The sequence below is a fragment of the Lutra lutra genome, chromosome 16, assembly GCF_902655055.1.
Source record: "Lutra lutra chromosome 16, mLutLut1.2, whole genome shotgun sequence".
NCBI lineage: Eukaryota > Metazoa > Chordata > Mammalia > Carnivora > Mustelidae > Lutra > Lutra lutra.
Genome location: NC_062293.1, coordinates 379,209 through 398,373, shown reverse-complemented (window position 1 = coordinate 398,373; position 19,165 = coordinate 379,209). Strand labels below are relative to the sequence as shown.

Genomic DNA, 19,165 nt, shown 5'->3' with positions numbered 1-19,165 from the left:
GGGGTGGCCACCCCGGTGCCGCGTCCTCCACGTCCTGCCACCTGGAGACGTCGCTGGGCCGGGTGGGGGGGCCGCAAGGGCGGGTTCCGTTCTCGGACATGCAGCCGGGAGGCTAGGGCCAGGTCGCCTGGCGTCAAGCCTCCCTGTCCCGGTGAGCCTTGGCTCGCGGTGTCCCCCACGGCTCCTCCAGAACCTTGTCTTTGTCCCAGAGCGCGTGGGTGCGCGTGCGCCTGTGTACGTGTGCACGTGTTCGTGTGTGTGCCTACGTGCGCCTCCGCTTGTGTGTGTGCGTGTGCATGTGCCAGCAAACGTGCGCCCGTGTGCGTGTGTTTGTGCCGGAGCTGGGGGAGAGGACCACGTGGGGACCCTCCAGGTCCCAGACTTCTCTCCCCATCTAGGGAGTAATGGGCGGTGGAGAGAGATTGACCTGATTGGCTCTCAGATCCAATACCAAAATTCCCAGGTAGGATCAGCCCTGCTGGGTGGGAATCCATGCCCACCTCTGGACCAATCAACTGTAGTAGGGGTCTCTGGCAGCATCCCACAAGGAGGAGCTCTTCATATTTGGCAACCTTATATCCAATCATCTTAGAATATCCTCTGAGTATGCATAATCAAGGTCCCCACCCCATTACGCCAGGCCTCCACCCTTGAGCTGTGAGTGAGCCTGGGGGTACCCTCAGAGCTGGACAGAGTGGGGTCTGGGGGCACTCTTGTACATCCCATCCAATTAAAATGACCCCCTCGCACACCTGCCGTCTCCACATTCTGGGCTATCTGCAGCTCGGGAGAGGCACAGCAATTCGAAAATGTGCTCCCTTGTCACAAGCAGCAGGTACAGATTTCACAAACACTAAAAACAGGAGAAGCCCTTGTCATTCGTGAGCAGAAGGGGCCTGTCTTCATCAGCTTGGGCTGCTATGACAAAATACCCCGGGCTGGGGGCTTAAACTGCAGACATTTATTTCTCACTGTTCTGTAGGTTAGAAGACCATGACCAAGGTGCTGGCTGTTTTGGTTCCCAGTGAGCAGGTGGCTGCCTTCTTCCCATGTCTTCACAGAGTGGGGGCCAGAGCGAGCACATGCAAGCTTTCTGGTGTCTGTCTTCTGAGGACACTAACCTCATCACAAGGGCCCCCACTCTGATATCTAGCTCTAACTACCTTCCAAAGACCCCGTCTCCTGGTATTATCACACTGGGATTTAGGGCTTCAATTTACGGATTGGGGGATCATATTCAGTCCACAATAGGGCCCACGGTGGGGAGGGGCTCTGGGCCCACCCTTAGCAAAACTGAGTTCTGGAGTGAGGGGTTGTGCCCCCTGAGAACTGGGGCTCGGAAGTTTGTGCCCATCAATCCTTCAGCTAGCCTTTCCCTGTGCCCTTGGATGGTCTCGGGGACCAGAGCAGGATGTCTGAGCCAGCTCGGGGTCTGGATTATTCTCTGGGGTGGGCTGTTCTGTTCACTGCCGGATGCTGAGCAGCATACCTGTCCCTACCCATTAGACGTCGTGTATGCCTCTCCCAGTTGTAAACACTCGAACATCTCCAGAATTGCCCATGGCTATCCTCACCTTGAAATGAAAACAGGTAGGCCTCCTCCCACCCCGGCAGCTCCCATGAGCACATCTTGGCAGATTGTAACTGATCTCAGTTTCCTTAATGTCGACAGTGACATTAAGTGGTAAGTGCAGGTCATATGTGACTCCAAGGAAAAGGGGGAGAGACTCTTGCTACACTGTCCCTGGGGCCAGAGGCAAGGGTATAGAGCAGTCCAGGCCCATGGTGAGAGCCCTGGGACCTATGTGGTTGCCCACTTTAACCTCACTGCAGTCCTGAGAGGTGGAGCTTGTCATTACTATTACACGGAGGAAGGGAGGGCTCAGAGAAACTGAGAGTGCCAGCGGCCCTGACTGCAGCTTCCAGTGTTGGAGCTGGTCAGTGCAGCAGCACAGCCCCAGTTTTGTCTTGTTTTTATTTTTTAAATTGTGGTAAAATATATATAACACCCAATTTACCATTTTACCCAAGTTTAGGTGTGCAGCTCAGTGGCATGAAGCCCATTCACATTGCGCAACCATCATCACATCTGTCCACAGAGCGTTTTCATCTCTGTCAAGCTGGAACTCTGTCCCCAAGAAACACTAACTCCCCCATCTGCCTCCCCAGCCCCTGGAACCTACCATTCTATCTTCTATGAATGTGATGGCTCTAGGAACCTCGCATAAATAGAACCGGGCGACATTCATCCTCTGGTGAGTGGGTTATTTCATTCAGCATGTCTTCACTGTTCACCATGTTGTGGTGTCAGAGTTTCCTTCCTTCTTAAAGCTGAATAGTACTCCATAGAGTGAATGGACCACATTTTGCTTATCTATTAATCTGCGGGTGGACATTTGGGTAGTTCCCACCCTTTGGCTCTGAGAATAGAGCTGCTTTGAACCTTTGTGGATTAGTTTCTGTGCGGATGTATGCTTTTATGCCCCTTGTGTCGGCGTGGGGCAGCTGGGTCCTGCGGTAACTGGAAGGTGAAGGAAAGAAGGAATGTGGGCCATCTCTGGATGATATGCAAAGAATCGTTTTACATAACGTGAAATTTTTATCCCATTTGATGGTGGAAAAGCATTTCTTAAGTTTCTTTCTCTGACGCTTAAATAAAAATAGGCCGAGGAACTAAAAAGGGACTGACCATGTTTTCTCCAAAGCCAGGTGCTTGCACACACCCATTAGCTCTTATTTCTCTCCCCTGCTGACAAGTAAATAGCAGCTAACAGCTGAGCACAGTTTCACACTGAGTGCATGTTTGCGGATGACTCACCCAGAATTCACAGCCAAGGTGCCAGTTGTTCTTCCTGCATAGAAAGAAAACCTATTTTAGGCAAAACTGTAACCTCATGGATGCTCCGGAAAGTACTGAGTCGTAAGACAGATTTAAGGTAGGTGTCCTGCTAGATATTTGCCCTGCCCGGACCCCGCCCTCTTCCCCGCCCACCCATTGCTCCGCCCAGACCCCGCCCACTGTCCCGCCCGCTCCGTCCAAGCCCGCCCTGGCCCCGCCCATCCACCGCCCGCCTGGGCCCGCCCTCTGCCCCGCCTCTGGGCTCCGCCCTCTGTCCCGCCTCTTGCCCCCGCGGCGCGTGGGCGGCCGGGCCCTTCGCACACCGCCTTCTGCGTCCGGGCGGGGCGGGCGCTTCTGCGCGTGGATCCCCGACGCTGGGCGGTGGTGTTCCTGCGCGGGACGGTTGACCGCAGCCCTCCGGGAAGGAGATGCGCGGGGTCTTCCGCGTCCCCTCCGCCCGCCTCCCAGGGCTGCCCCGCCGCCCTTTGCTGTCGGGGAGGGGCTGGGGTGGGAAGCTAGGGGCTCGGCGTCCTGGAGCCCGGAGAGCCGCCCTTCCCGGCCGCACCGCGCGCGCGCAGTCCCCGGCGGCCCGACCCCTGCCCGACCCGGCGGGGGGGTCCCCGCGGCGCCGGACCCCCAGGGGCCCGCAGGAGGGCTGCGTGGTGGGATCCCCGGGAATGGGGCTCCCCGCCCCCGCTCCGTCAGGACCGCGGGGCAGCCGGGAAGTGCGCGGCGGGACCCCCGCAGGACAGGCGCGGCCTCGAGAACCCGCGGTGCCCCAGAACTGACCCCGCTCCTGGGAAGGCTCCGCGGTGTCCCCGCCGGCGTGGCGCGCGTCCGTGCCCCCACCCGGAGAGTGCTGTGAGCTGCGCTTTGCACTTTGAGGTCAGAGGGCGTCCGAGGTTTGGCGGAGGTGGGATTCTGACCCCGCCGTTTCCCACCTGGATGGCCTTGGGCAAGCGACCACTGTCCCTGGGCCTCGGTATCCCCGTTTCTCAGGCGAGTAGGGCTCCTTGTGAGAAGTCAGGAGTAGCGCACATCACTAGGGTTTGGGGAAGTGCTCGGTTGGGCCGTGAGCTGACGTCCCTGTGGAGCGCCTAGGGCCACGCGCCAGGTACCCTTCACCCTCACACACACTGGGGTCCGGCAGGGATTTGTCCCCTCGTTCATCAGTGCATCACGGCTGCCACAGGGAGAGGAGAGGCACAAAGGTGCTGTGTCACAGGAGTGGGCCTGGGGCTTGCCCCCGAGGTGGGCCACTGGGTTGAGGTGCCCACGTGTGTGCACACGTGTGCAAACACAAGGCAGACCGTGGGCAGAGGATCAGACAGGGTCCCCACAAGGAGGTCAACCTCAAAGAAGCTGGGGCTGTCCTCAGGAGGATGGCCTCAGGACGCAGGAAAACCAGCCCCCAGCGGAGGAAGAGGCTGGACAGAAGCAGAGACTTCCGAAAGGCAGGATTTCGACCCAAAGGCCACAGAGCATCCAGAAAAAGAGGGGAAGTGCTGGGTTAGCAAACGCCATCTTCCAGTACAGAACCAACATGGAGCATTTTCTCATGGACGAACAAACACAGATGTTTGGCCTCATCTAATACATAATTAATATTCTTATTTCTAATAACACAGATTTTTAAAGATCGGCTAGAACAACACATGATGAGATTTAGATCTTTATATTTCGTTCAGGAAGTCCTGAATCCTAGGTGACAGAAATCCTGGTCTCAAGAGACCATTTGTAACGGCAGGTTCAGAGTCTATAAGATCTTATGTGGATGAAACACGGATGGAATAGTGACACTGGGATGACAAAAAGAATCTCATTCAAATGAAATCCGGAAAACAATTTATAAACCGTCTCAGTGAGGTCAGGAGTTAAAGTGACATCTTAAAACCCACTCCAGCACACCTGAGTTCATGGTAGTTCCAATGCAACGGTGTGTTCCTGGCCCAGAGAAAGGGCAGGGACCTCAGGACAGGGTGTAACCACCCTGTCCAGGACAGTGACAGGTGTCATGATTCGCACACCCACTGGCCTTCAGAGTATTTTAACTCTCCTCACTGTCCCCTGAAGTGTTAATTAGTTCACTTGCTGCCATTTGTAGGTTTTAATGTGCTTGTTTTTGCTTTTTACAATTGGGAAATGCAACGTACACGTGCAAAGTGTACAAACACACACACACACTGTTTAATCAGTAGCCCTGAAGTGAACACTCAGGTTATAAGTCACCCCCTAGGTCAGGAAATGCAACATGTCCAGTGTGCCTGAAACCTCCCATGTGCCTCCCACCACTGCCTTGGGGGTGGGCATCCCCCCACCAAAGCCCACAAGGTGCAAGTGGTTTACATGGGTGTGACCCTGGGAAGCCCCAGTGGGTTGGGGAGAGACTCAGGTGCACCCCTTTGGGGGACTCTTGGCCTGCATTGGACCAGAAAGCTCTCAGAGCCCAAGGAACAGCACCCTGGGAACCTCAGGCTGGCCTGCTGGGAGTCTGTGACAGCTGAGGTCACACCCTCAGGGCACTAAGAATGTCTGCTCCAGCCACCACACTGACTTCTGTGAAAGACCATGAAGTGGGACTCAACTGTGTCCACCCCTCTCCCCCATCCAGGGTGGAAGCCCGAATCTTCATGTGACCATATTTGGAGATAGGGCCCTTAGTTAGGCATATGGCCAGGTCCTAATCCCATAGACACCAGAACGCCTTGGCATGTAGACAGAAGGGAAGCCATGTGGGGACAAAGCAGGAAGGTCTGCAAGCCGAGGAGACTAGTCTCACCAGAAATCAATGCTGATGACAACTTGATCTTGGACTTATTTTCTTACGGTTCTGGGGGCCAGAAAATGCTCCTTCTTGCATTTCAGCTTTACAAGCTGTGATCATTTTTCTTTTGGCTGTAAACCCTCCTTTGGTTTTCCTTTGGGAGGGTCTGTTGGGAGAAAATTGCATCTCTAGAAATAAAAGCAAATGGTTCTTCAGTCTGAATAATGCCTTAAAAGTTCCAAGTGTTAAGCCCCACCGACTGTATGAACTTGCGAAATTGTGACCCTCTGGTTTTCATGCTGGTTCCCTGTGCCTGGGGTGGCTGGTGTGAGAGTCTGGCCCTCTCGCCTTTCGGAGCGCCTGCATCCCTCCCTGCCGAGGACAGTCCCTTAGTCTGTTTCGGTCCCTACTGAATCTCTGCCCTTCTTATTTTTTTCTATGTGGCCTCTACTCTACATTTAGGTACAGAGAGTCTGTTCTGCCAGTGTTTAGGTCATTTTCAATCTTCAGGTCATTTTCTGGGTTGTCTACACTGATGTGGGTGTTCTCTAGCTGTATCTGTGGGATGGGGTGAGCCTAAGGTCATCCTACTCCACCATCTTCCTGAACAGTGTCCTTATTTCATTTTCATTCTTAAAAACTTATTTGCCCTGGGCAGTCATTTTCCTTTTCCTATTAACATATAAGGTATTATTTGCTCCAGGGGTACAGGTCTCTGAATCGTCAAGCTTACACATTTCACAGCACTCACCATAGCGCATACCCTCCCCCATGTCCATAACTCAGCCACCCTATCCTCCCCTTCCCCCCAGGCAACCCTCAGTTTGTTTCATGAGATTAAGAGTCTCTTATGGTTTTTCTCCCTCCCGATGCATCTTGTTTTTTTTTTTTCCCTCCCTTCCCCCCATGACCCCCCACCCTGCCTCTTAAATTCCTCATATCAGGGAGATCATATAATTGTCTTTCTCTGATTGACTTATTTCGCTAAGCATAATACCCTCTAGTTCCATCCACGTCGTTGCAAATGGCAAGATTTCATATCTTTTGATGGCTGCATAGTATTCCATTGTATATATACCACATCTTCTTTATCCATTCATCTGTTGATGGACATTTAGGTTCTTTCCATAGTTTGGCTATCGTGGACATTGCTGCTATAAACATTCAGGTGCACGTGCCCCTTCAGATCACTACATTTGTATCTTTAGGGTAAATACCCAGTAGTGCGATTGCTGGGTCATAGGGTAGCTCTGTTTTCAACTTTTAAAGGAAACTCCATGCTGTTTTCCAGACTGGCTGCACCAGCTTGCATTCCCACCAACAGTGCAGGAGGGCTCCCCTTTCTCTGCATCTTCGCCAACACTTGTCATTTCCTGACTTGTTAATTTTAGCCATTCTGACTGGTGTGAGGTGGGATCTCATCGTGGTTTTGATTTGTATTTCCTGATGCTGAGTGATGTGGAGCACTTTTTCATGTGTCTGTTGGACATCTGGGTGTCTTCTTTGCAGAAATGTCTGTTCATGACCTCTGCCCATTTCTTGATTGGATTATTTGTTCTTTGGGTATTGAGTTTGTTAAGTTTTTTATAGATTTTGGATACTAGCCCTTTATCTGATATGTCATTTGCAAATATCTTCTCCCATTCTGTCAGCCGTCTTTTGGTTTTGATAATGGTTTCCTTTGCTGTGCAAAAGCTTTTGATCTTGATGAAGTCCCAATAGTTCATTTTTGCCCTTGCTTCCCTTGCCTTTGGCGATGTTCCTAGGAAGAAGTTGCTGCGGCTGAGGTCAAAGAGGTTGCTGCCTGTGCTGCCTGTGTTCTCCTCAAGGATTTTGATGGACTTCTATCTCATCCATTTTGAGTCTATTTTCATGTGTGGTGTAAGGAAATGGTCCAGTTTCATTTTTCTGCATGTGGCTGTCCAATTTTCCCAACACCATTTGTTGAAGAGACTGTCTTTTTTCCATTGGACATTCTTTCCTGCTTTGTGGAAGAGTAGTTGACCCTAGAGTTGAGGGTCTGTTTCTGGGCTCTCTATTCTATTCCATTGATCTGTGTGTCTGTTTTTGAGTCAGTACCATACTGTCTTGATGATGACAGCTTTGTAATAGAGCTTGAAGTCTGGAATTGTGATGCCACCAACTTTGGCTTTCTTTTTCATCATTCCTCTGGCTATTTGGAGTCTTTTCTGGTTCCATATAACTTTTAGGATTATTTTTTCCATTTCTTTGACAAAGTTGATGGGATTGTTTTAAAAATATTTTATTTATTTATTTATTTATTTATTTATCAGAGAGAGAGAGAGAGAGAGAGAGAGAGAGAGAGAGAGACCGCACAAGCAGGTAGAGGGGCAGGCAGAGGCAGAGAGAGAAGCAGCCTCCCCATCAAGCAAGGAGCTGGATTCGGGACTCGATCCCAGGACCCTGGGATCATGACCTGAGCTGAAGGCAGGCTTAACGGACTGAGCCAACCAGGCGTCCCAGTTGATGGGATTTTGATAGGGATTGCATTAAATGCGTAAATTGCTTTAGGTAGCATTGGCATTTTCACAATATTTGTTCTTCCAACCCATAAGCATGGAAAGTTTTTCCATTTCTTTGTGTCTTCCTCAAGTTCTTTCATGAGTACTTTATAGTTTTCTGAGTACAGACTCTTTGCGTCTTTGGTTAGGTTTATTCCTAGGTATCTTATAGGTTACTTTCTCTTTCTTAATTTCTCTTTTTTTCTTTTTTTGAAAAGATTTTTATTTATTTGACACACAAAGAGAGAAATCACAAGTAGGCAGAGAGGCAGACAGAGAGAGAGGAGGAAGCAGGCTCCCTGCTGAGCAGAGAGCCTGATGCCAGGCTCGATCCCAGGACTCTGAGATCATGACCTGAGCTGAAGGCAGAGGCTGAACCCACTGAGCCACCCAGACACCCCTTAATTTCTCTTTCTTCTGTTTTGCTGTTGGTGTATAGAAATGCAACTGATTTCTGTGCATTGATTTTACATCCTGACACTTTACTGAATTCCTGTATGAGATCTGCTTTGGAGTGGAGTCTTTTGGGTTTTCCACATAAAGCACCATATCATCAGGCAGTCACAATCTTTTGGTGACAATCATTCCACTATTTTTTGGCTCTCAGTATTGGGGTTGGGAAACCAGATGTTAATCCTTTCAAAGCAAACTGACTTTCCTTGCTGGCTACATTAGAGATTTCCAGTGCCTTTTGTGATCTGCAATTTCACTGTTACTTGGCTATGTGTGAAATTTTAGTGTATCTAGCTTAAAATTTGGGGAGAACGTGGATCTGAGGGTTGGTGTATTTCATCAGTTCTAGAAAGTTCTCATCCATTTTCTGTTCAATCATAGCCTCTTCCTTTCCCCTTTTCTGGAACTCCAGCTAAATGTCTACTATTTTTCGTGTGTCTTACCTTGCCTGTAATTTCCCTGTTTGTCTCCTTGTGCCACATTCTTGACATCTATTTTTTTTTTTTAATTTATCTGAGATAGAGCAAAGCACAGAGGGAAATACAGGCTCCCTGCTCACCAGGGAGCCAGGTGTGGCGCTGGAACTCAGGACAGCAGGGTCATGACCTGAGCCAAAGGTAGGCGCTTAACCGACTGAGCCACCCAAGTACCCCTCTTTATGATTTCTCTGATCTCTTCCAGTTTGCTAATTCTCTTATTAAGCTGTTAAATCGACTCAGTAGCTCTACATTTTAATTTTTAATGTAAGATTAATTAATTTTTGTTTTGAATTTATAAAATCTCCTCTGGTTCTTTACAGAGACTGCTTAACCTTTTATAGACAGCTGTGAAAATCAATCAAGGAAAGTCTCACCAAAATGGTGTCAGGAGGCCGGTAGGGGGCGCGCTGTGGCCAGCCCTGGTTATCGATTACAGACCCAACAGGAACAGAGGCACCTCGCAGGTGGGTACCACTTCACGAAGCGAGCTCCTGGACCGAAGGTTTCCTGCTGCCCCGGCAACAGCCCAGCCAATGAGAGACGGCCACAGCCCAGCCAATGGGAGACGCGCGCAGCCCGCGGCTCCGGCTCTGTGCTTCCGGGTTGGCGCGGGAGGCCGCCGCGCGGACGTGAGCCGCGGACACACGGGACTGGGCGGTCACTGCGTCGTTGCGGCGGCTGAGTCACTGCGTCGCGTCCCGCCGGTGAGCGAAGGGCGGGCGAGCGGCCAACAGCCGCGGCCACGAGGCCCGGCCCCGCGGACGAGCACCCTCGGACGTCGCAGCTGCCGCCCAGCGCACGGAGATGCCGGGCCCCCGGCGTTCGCGCCGCGTCCGTCCCGTCGTCGCTGCCGGCCGGCCCGTCTGCGGGAGCTGGCGACCCCCGGCTGCGCCCACGGCCCCCGAGAGGGAGCCCCTCCCTGCTGTGCGGGCCGCCGGGCCGCCTGTCTCGGGCACGGGCCGCTGCTGCTCCCGGCGTCCGTCTCTGCCCGCCAGGCCGCCGGCCGCTTGGGGCTAACGGGGCCCACCCGTGAGCTCCGCCGCGCTTTCCCCGGAGCGCTCCGTCGGGCCACGGAGCCGGGTGCCAGACGTCGTCACGTGGAAGGAGCGAACTAGAGAAGCCGCAGCTGACGCGGACGGCGGCCCCCGGGAGCAGCTCTCCCGCCCTGTGCCCGGGGTGAGTCCCAGAACCCACCGCCCCTCACCCAATCGCAGGGTGTCCTGCGGCCCGGTCCCGCCCCTCAGCGCCCCACCCAATCCCCTTGTGCTCCCGTGACCAGGTTCCGCCCCTCTGAAGCCTCACCCAGTCGCCTTTCCCGGCCGGAAGCAGTCCGCGGACGTGCCTGGGGGAACATGGAGGCGCTGCTGAAGCGGGAGCTGGGCTGCGACTTCGTCAAGGCTACGGGTCACTCGGGGGGCGGGTGCATTAGCCAGGGCCAGAGTTACGACACGGACAAAGGACGCGTGTTTGTGAAAGTGAACTCCAAGTCGGAGGTCGGGGCCGCCGCGGGTCGGGTCAGGGTGGGCGGGTGGGCGGGTGGGGGGCGGTCGGCGAGTGGCGTCTGGGTGGGGCTCCGGGCCCAGGTCTGGGGTCGGAGGTCGGGGTTCGGGCTCTGGGGTGGGCGCGGGAGTGCTCAAGGCCCGGGCGGGGTCTGCACGGCAGGGCCGCGGGGCGGTGGTGCTTGTTGCCCCCGGGCCGTTGGGCGGTGTCCGCGGTTCCCGGGGTCGCGCCCGCAGCTGAGCCTTGGAAGCCCCTGGGAGGGTAGCGCGCCCCGTGGGCGGCCGTCTCGGGACTCCTGCGCCGCGCTGCCGCGGGGACGGCGGTTCTGGGGCGGCCGGGGGTGTGGCCGCCGCGGGTCTGAGCGGGCCGGGCAGTGGCAGCGTCTTGTCCCGGGGTTTACTGGGACGGGCGGCGACCGGGATGTCTGTGTTGTTGGAAATCCTCGAGCCGCTGCCTCTGGGAGTTTGGGCCGCGGGACCACGGACCCGGCAGTGCCGGCGTCTCCGCTCTGGGAGCGGGTGTCCGCTGAGAGCCCACCGCCACGCTGCGAGGGGGGCTTCTCCCTGTTCTCACTGTCGGGGGCGAGGGAGCGCCCTGGGGTCTCTGTGTCAGAGCAGCAACCCCACCAAGCGGGCTCCGGCCCGGGAGCCCAGTCACCTCCAGGGCTCTCACTCCAGGTCTCAGTGGGACTTAGGTTTTGACAGAGGAACTGGGCAGGGGGCACCGGCTTTGGCCCACTGTAGCCCCTCACTCCAGGAAGTTCTGTCTGTACACGAACCTTCTCACAGGGGCCCCGAGACGACAGGGGAGCCTCAGTGCTGAAGCCGTACTTCCCCCGGTGCGGCTGTCACTTCTGTGCCCGTTTGCGTGGGTCACGCCAGTGCTGTTAGCCGGAAAGCCCGGGCTGGCTCCAGGAGGCAGTGGGCAGCTGGGCAGTGGGTTGTTCAGATGGGGCGGGAGGGGCTGGCCCCAGTACCCCGTCCTCAGGTCACACCCGTGCTGCGCCTTCATTCTGCCCCTGGAGAGCATTCTTGCCGTGGTTTCCACTTTCTTCCCAGATGTGACGCCCACTGTCCGCGAGAGCCGGTGAGCTCTTTCTGAGCCGACCCCCCTCCACGCTCCGCTCTGCGGGGACGAGCTGCCACACAGCCTGCGCACAGCCTTCTTGCTGGCGTGCGTCCGCATTGGTGCTTGGAGTCACCTCAGCAGCCCTCGCGGCTCGTGCTGCCCCTCCCCACGTTCTCTGTGGGGCTTCTCTGCTTTCTGGCTTTGTTGTTCCACATAGGTGGCATCTGGCCCCTTCCTGTGTGTATTTCCACCTTCAGAGTCATCTCTGCACCCAGCGTGAGGTCAAGAGCCACCCGTTCCACCGACGGAGGTGGCCAGGTGCCCCAAAGTCCACGCTCTTCTTGCTGACCTTTCTCCCCGGAGTTCCTTCTGGTCCTTTGGCAGGTGGTTCTGCATGCGCGCTTTTCTGGCTTTGTGTGGACACTGCTGTGAGAGGTGGTGCCGTGGCAGAAGCATCTGCTGGCCGCATGAAAACAGGACTTCCTTCTGTGCCTTCCCTTGTCGGGCGTGGAGATAGCTCCCACCCTGCTGCGAGAAGACTAGTGATTGCGCCTGTCTTTTCCCTCACAACCCCATGAACTGACCTGCTCGAAGCAAGATTATTCTTATCTGTCTCCGTGCCTGTGGTTGGGTCCCTCCTGCTCCTCCCTTAAGCTCCAGAGCTTTTTTGGAGCACTGTGCCCCCCCCCCCCCCCCCCGCCTACTTCCCTCCCTCTCCTCTCGGGGACCCACAGACACTTGTGTGGGGGAGGCTTCACCTCTGGCTGCATTCACAGATCCTCTCCACCTGCCCCCGATGGTTACGGATCTTATTCTCCCCTTACTCGGCTTTTCCGGACCAGTGCTTTGGTACAAAGGAGCCAGTGCCATTAGCTGTCCACAGTGGTGGGATGACGATGATGTGTTTACAGAGTGTTCAGAAGGGGCTGCGCCACTGTTAGCGGCCAGCTCAGTCGCTCAGGGCCGCGAGCCTGGGAACTTGGTCCCCGGTATTAACCCACTTTACGGGGGAGGGGGCAGGTGTGGGGAATGTGAGCAGCTCGGCCGGGGTCGTAGACCCGGTCCTGAGAGTATGGAGAGGAACGTTCTGGCAACACTTCCTCTTAGCGCCACGAAGCTGCCCGGCTGCTGGTCGGTGCCCTGGGCCCTCCCGGTCTGGGGAGCTGTGCGCGGCGGTGAGAGTAAACTCTGTCAGTGCACCAGCAGCACAAAGGCAGCGGGACAAAGCAGCCAGACTGCTTGCTCTGCATGTAGAAGGACAAAGCAGACGTGACCCATCCGTGGTGATGGGGATGCGAGGGGCTGGGGAGCAGAGGGGCCCTCCGGGCAACAGCGTCCTGACTGTGGGGGCAGTCCTGCAGTGCGCAGCCTTGGTGAAAACTGGAGTCACGTGCTCCCATTGGTGCCTTTTTCTTCTCATACTTCTATAGCATTTTGACGGAAAAAAAAGCTACTCTAAAGGGAGTAGTTACTTAGTCTGGGAAGTGAGGGAAGGTTTTTCTGAGAAGGCAGAAATCTGAAGCATGATGAGGAAGGGTCTCCTGGTCAAAAGGTGGGGGTGCGGCTGCGAGCAGAGGCACATGGCCTCTCTGAGCTGTGGGGAACTAGAAGACCATAGTCCAGGGGCACGGGGGTGTCTGTGCGTGTGCTGGTGTGTGCACATGTGGGCGTGGAGGTGTAGGAGGGAGCCCAGGGGAGCACAGAGAGCAGGCAGGGCCAGACCCCATGGGGCTCACACAGATTGCTAGCTCAGGCGTGTTCCAGGCAGGGATTTGCCGTCAGTAACGGTGCCTGCCAGGGTGAGCAAGGAGGTGAGGGGAAGGACAGTTGCTGCCATCTGGGGGAGACGGGAAATGGTGGTTAAGATGGGATGGTTTCCAATGTGAGGTCAGAGGTGCCCTCAAACCTGGTGAGAGGTGACCTCAGGTGTGTAGCATGTGCAGGTGGAGGGTCAGGTGGCACGGGACTGTGGCCAGGGCACCGTCAGATGATGGCCCACATGCATAGTCCAGCTCTGCACCAGATGTTCGGTGAAATTTTAGAGGCCTTCCCCTTCCCTCTCTGGAGAGACTCAGCGAGAGTGTAGAAGAGGGTCCAGAACATGACAGCGCGACCCCACTTCCTCCTGGGCCGGTTCAGTGCGCAACCTGCTCTGCAGGAAAGCCCGAGAATCTGTGTCTGTTGGGTCTGCAGTCAGGTGGCCTCTGCTTCACATTGCGACGCTTGAGGAAACGCGTCCGAGTAACCCCTTTCCAGAAGTCATCCTGCTCTCCGTTCTCTCCCCCTCCTCCATTATTTTTCGGAAAGGCCAAAAGAATGTTTGAAGGTGAGATGGCAAGTTTAACTGCCATCCTGAGAACGGACACCGTGAGAGTGCCCAAGCCCATCAAGGTCCTGGACGGCCCGGGAGGCAGCAGCCTGCTGGTGATGGAGCACGTGGACATGCGGTACCTGAGCAGGTCTGTCTGGGCACCGCCCCCACAACTTGGCTTTGGTTCTTTTTTTTTTAATACAGATTTTATTTATTTATTTGACTGACCGAGATCACAAGTAGGCAGAGAGGCAGGCAGAGAGAGAGGGGGAAGCAGGCTTCCTGCTGAGCAGAGAGCCCAGTGCGGGGCTCAATCCCAGGACCCTGAGACCATGACCTGAGCCGAAGGCAGAGGATTAACCCACTGAGCCACCGTCTCTCTCTCTCTCTCTTTTTTTTTAAGCATTTTTTGAGTCTTGAGGGTTTTTTTTTTTTAAGATTTTATGTATTGGGGCGCCTGGGTGGCTCTGTGGGTTACAGCCTCTGCCTTCGGCTCGGGTCATGATCCCAGGGTCCTGGGATCGAGCCCCGCCTTGGGCTCTCTGCTCAGCGGGGAGCCTGCTTCCTCCTCTCTCTCTGCCTGTTTCTCTGCCTACTTGGGATCTCCATCTGTCAAATAAATAAAAATAATAATAATCTTTAAAAAAAAAAAAAGATGTACTTATTTCAGCAAGAGAGTAAGAGAGAACACAGCGGGGAGGGCAGAGGGAGAGGGAGATGCAGACTACCCTCCCCGCCGAGCAGGGAGCCGGGTGTGGGGCTCGATCCCAGGACCCTGGGACCATGACCTGAGCTGAAGGCAGAGGCTTCATGGACTAAACCCCCAGGCGCCCCATGGCTCTGTTTCATTTCTGAGTCTGAGCCCCTTCATACCTGAAAGCTCACATCGAGGTATCACTTTGAGGGACCTGTGACCCCACGCATCACGGGCTGTGGACCTAACCTGAACCCTAACCCTCGGCTGTGCACGCTGAGGGCATATGGGAAAGGAATCTCCCAAGAGGAGATGTGGACAAGGGACCCAGCTGTCCAGGAAAGGCTGGGAAAGAGCACCAGACAACCGGGGCCCTTCATTCCCCTTTCGGTCACTGAAGCTGACTTTATGTCCCCTTGGCTTGCTTTCTGTGGCCTGAGACTGTGCACGAGGCCGTGACCCCACGATGATGTGCCCCATGCTTGACTGATGCTCTCCCTTTCACAGCCATGCTGCCAAGCTCGGAACCCAGCTCGCAGACCTACACCTAGACAACAAGAGGCGTGGGGAGACCCTCCAGAAGGAGGCTAGCTCCGTGGGTATGCAGCTGTGTGGGCGTGAGGGCCCCTGGAACACACTTGGCCGGCATGGGCATGTGGGTGGGTCTGTGTTGATGCTTGAGGAGAGGAGTGTCACCCCGAAGGCTAGGGACACAGCGGACACAGGGAACGCGATTCTGTACCGTGACATAGCGTGTTTGGAAGAAGTTTTCCCCCGTCCTGTTACGGTTCCTTTATCCCTCCTGCCCCAGAGGAAAGCCTGTCAGAGCTGCAGTGGCTTTCTGTGCTGTGCCTCCTCTCCTGAGAACGGCCGCACGTGAGGCACAGCCCGGTGGCCCTCACGTCCAGCCTTTGTAGAGCTTAGTGCTTCCAGTGTTCTCGTCTTCTGATGTTTGGTAATCTGCGTGCAGCCCTGGGGTCACTGTGCGGGCGGAACAGCTGACACACCAGGGGCGGACGGCCAAGGCTGCTGTGTCAGATGGGTCCTGTCCGCTGCACCCTGCCCCTGCCAGGCCCACGTTGTCCAGGCCTTCGGGGTTTTTGGCTAGTTTGGGGGAGCCGCAGGGGACACCAAGGAGGCCGTTTCAAATCAGCTTATTCTTCACAGATGGCCAGGGCAAGGCTGGCCACCGGGAGCCATCCTTTCCCAACAGGTCACGGGGTGAGCTGCTCTCCTCCTTTCTTGGATGCAGCGTTGTCGCTCCTCTGAGCGGCCTCTGGCGTCTCTCCCGGGCAGTGTGGGTGTCCTGCATCTCTGAGTCCCAGCAGAGCAGGCTGTTCCTGGGCCCCGAGGTTTTGTGGAGACGGGGGCCCTCATTTGTCTCTGGATGAGGACACGAGGGGAAGGGCTCAGCAAGACAGGCCTCAACGCTGTGCTGACCTCCAAAAGCAGCCGGAGGGAGTGTGGGAGCCAGTTGTCTCTCTTGTCTTTCTTCTGCTTACAAGGGAAAGGAGCCGGGCAGGTGGTACGGCCCTTTGTGGACCAGTTTGGGTTTGATGTGGTCACATGCTGTGGATACCTCCCCCAGGTGAGCGACACCAGCACTTGGCCTTCTGCGTTCCCATCAGGTCAGGTCACCCGCCCAGGGAAGGAACCCACCTCCCCCTTTATGAAATTTAGTAAAAGTCTTCGCTCCCTTTTTCTCTTGGCTGATTTTGAAGAGGTTGATATGAGGTTTACCTGCCTCACCCGCTAGGTAAGCTCAGATAAACAGGACCAACAAGTCAGGGTGCTGGGTCTCGAGGTGTGGAAACATTAGACTTCGGGGCAGTTTTCTTCCTCCTAGATCCTCAAAGATAGCATGATGTAAGTGGGCTGCACCTTTCAGTTTTATGACCCTGTGGTTGGCTCCCTGGGAATTTGGGCCACGGGGCTCAACCCAGTGCCCAGCAGATGTTCAACGGGGAGGGTGGGAGTTGTGCCCCCAGACAGTGCAGGTGGCTTCTAGGAAGAGGGAGCTTTCAGGGATTCCTGGTAGGTACCGGGGCACGGGAGACACTATTCAGGTTTGGAATGTGGGGAGGGGTTGTCCAGGAATCTGGTCCGGGTGGCAAGTGCCTGAAGGCTGGTGTTCCCTTGTCCCACCTGCTCCATGGAACTCTGGGGCCGTTCCGCTGGCTCTGCCCCCTCCTCGCCAGCCTGTGGCTCGCCCAGTGTGTGTACAGACACCTAGGCCTGCGCGCACACGCCTGGGGGAGGGGTTCTGTGTTGTCAGGTGGTGGTGGCTGCCCTCGACGGTGCCCTTGAACTGGGCCTCATGCGACCCCTCATGTCTTCGCTCTGGGGAGGGCAGTGCTGGCTGCCTGAGTGGGAGCCCCAGAGGGGTCCTTGTGGCCGGGGTGGGCCGGCTCTGGGTGTGCTCCTGCATGAGTGCAGGTGGACAGAATGTGCCCTAGAGCTCTTCAGAGTGGCCTGTGTTGCTCCGCATGGGAGGGTCCCCTGCTTCTGCAACAGGGTGTGAGGTCCCCTTCTGTCCACGAGACACTGTCTGCCTGGTCAGCCACCACGCCTTCCACAGCCTGCCCTTAAAGCTGTGCCCTGCTGCTTCGGGCTTCTTCCTTAGGCTCTGCCACTCTCCTCTGTCCACGCAGGTGAACGACTGGCAGGAGGACTGGGTCACCTTCTACGCCCGGCAGCGCATTCAGCCCCAGATGGACATGGTGGAGCAGGGGTCTGGGGACAGAGAGGCCCGGGAGCTCTGGTCTGCTCTGCAGGTGAGTGCAGCCAGGGCCCGACTAGGGAGGCCCCGAGGCAGGTGTGGCCACCGGGGGTCCAGGCCCGGACAGGAGATGGGCTGGGCCGGCCAGAGGGGTGGCTGTCGGTGTCCCTCCACCCCGTCTGAGCCATGTGTGTCCCTGCGCATCTGTGCGCCACACTCTGCTGGGGCAGTTGGGCCACACAGGAAAGTGTGTCCCTCCCACGTGTGCTGGTTACTTGGCTGAGAACAGGTTTCCTTCCTGCAGCTAAAGATCCCCGACCTGTTTCGCGACCTGGACATCGTCCCAGCCCTGTTGCATGGAGACCTCTGGGGAGGAAACGTAGCCGAGGACTCCTCTGGGCCCATCATCTTTGACCCGGCCTCTTTCTACGGCCACTCGGAGTACGAGCTGGCAATAGCCGGCATGTTTGGGGGTTTCAGCCACTCCTTCTACTCTGCCTACCACCGCGCAGTCCCCAAGGCCCCGGGGTTTGAGGCCCGCCAGCAGCTCTACCAGCTCTTCCACTACTTGAACCACTGGAATCATTTCGGGTCGGGGTATAGAGGGTCTTCGCTGAACATCATGAGGAATCTCACCCAGTGAGTGTCCCTGCTCTGGATGGGCGCCAGGTCCCAGCCAGACGCCTGCGGCCAGCGCCTGCTGCTGCCCCCAGTCCTGTCCGGCAGGGCTGCTTCCCCGAGTCTTCACACAAACCTTTTGCTCCACGGCTGGGTAAAACCACGCTGGGGTGGGTGTGGGCCCCATCGTGCGGGCCCCGTGGAAACGCTGTTGCCCGGAGGCTGAGCCGGAACGGCCAGCTGCTGCTGAGCGCGTGTTCCCTGGCAGCCCCTCCGTCTCCTCTCCGGAGCGACTCTGACGTGGGGAAGATGCCTCCCGGCGGGTTAGACATGGGGGTAGACCTGAAACCAGCACCGCCCTCGGCTTCTCGCTGCCGGGTTCACTGAGCACACTCCCTTCCTTTCCGGCCGCTCTGTGCCCTGCCACAGGCCGAGCAGTCTGGAAGCTGGTTCTGGGAGTGACCAAACTGCGGGTCCTGGGTAAGTTTAGGAGCCACTGAGTCCCTCCTGTCAGCACCCCATCTCGCCTGCCCTTGTAAAGCTTGTGAGCTACTCCTTTGTGTAAAAGCTCTAACCCCGCGGCTCCCGCTTCACGCGGACTGTTCTGAGTGGCACTGATGCTAAGAAAGCCTTTTGCATAAACATTTGAATAAACTTTCACTGATGTCAGTCATGCACGGGATTGTGTATTTCCTTCATTTGCATTGTAACTCAATGTTTATCTTAGGTGTTTGCCAAGAGACCTTTGTAATGCCTTGTGACAAACAGAACCCTTGTTTCTTTTTTTTTTTTTTTTTTAAGATTTTATTTATTTATTTATTTATTTGACAGAGAGAGATCACAAGCAGGCAGAGAGGCAGTCAGAGAGAGAGGAGGGAGCAGGCTCCCTGCTGAGCAGAGAGCCCGATGCGGGGCTCGATCCCAGGACCCTGAGATCATGACCTGAGCTGAAGGCAGTGGCTCAACCCACTGAGCCACCCAGGCGCCCCAGAACCCTTGTTTCTTAAGAGCAGTTTCTTTCTCGACTGTTCAGTAAGAGAATAGCGCGGAGTTTCCCCCATACGGACAGTGTAGCCTGAGGACTGCTTCTCCTGTCTGACCAGGTGAGGTGCGTGGGCCGCTCGGGGAGGCCTGGTCACCAGTGGGCTGTAGAGAGAGGTCCCCAGAGGCCCCTCCTGGGAGCTGTGCCATCAGTGAG

The 19,165-nt window shown here is 55.9% G+C and overlaps 1 protein-coding gene across 4 annotated transcripts; it reads left to right on the top strand.

Annotated features, from left to right (window-relative positions):
- Positions 1–9,575: 9,575 nt before the first annotated feature.
- Positions 9,576–18,644, top strand: FN3KRP (fructosamine 3 kinase related protein). Of its 4 annotated transcripts, XM_047707835.1 has the most exons (7): positions 9,768–10,233; positions 10,337–10,550; positions 13,933–14,084; positions 15,138–15,229; positions 16,136–16,218; positions 17,282–17,404; positions 17,654–18,644. In XM_047707835.1, the coding sequence occupies exons 2-7, from the start codon at positions 10,410–10,412 to the stop codon at positions 17,990–17,992; spliced, it is 930 nt and encodes a 309-aa protein (XP_047563791.1). In that variant the 5' UTR covers positions 9,768–10,233; positions 10,337–10,409; the 3' UTR covers positions 17,993–18,644. The 4 variants fall into 4 exon arrangements, with proteins under 4 accessions (XP_047563790.1, XP_047563791.1, XP_047563792.1 ...); XM_047707834.1 differs by lacking the exons at positions 9,768–10,233; positions 10,337–10,550 and adding an exon at positions 9,576–9,761; XM_047707836.1 differs by lacking the exon at positions 10,337–10,550.
- Positions 18,645–19,165: the final 521 nt, after the last annotated feature.

Bases quoted from the DNA above. Each gene is read 5' to 3' on its own strand.
- FN3KRP (XM_047707834.1), top strand. From the start codon at position 9,591: ATGAGAGACGGCCACAGCCCAGCCAATGGGAGACGCGCGCAGCCCGCG. The intron at 15,230-16,135 runs GTATGCAGCTGT...TCTGCTTACAAG, and splicing joins GAAGGAGGCTAGCTCCGTGG to GGAAAGGAGCCGGGCAGGTG. The intron at 17,405-17,653 runs GTGAGTGCAGCC...TCCTTCCTGCAG, and splicing joins AGCTCTGGTCTGCTCTGCAG to CTAAAGATCCCCGACCTGTT.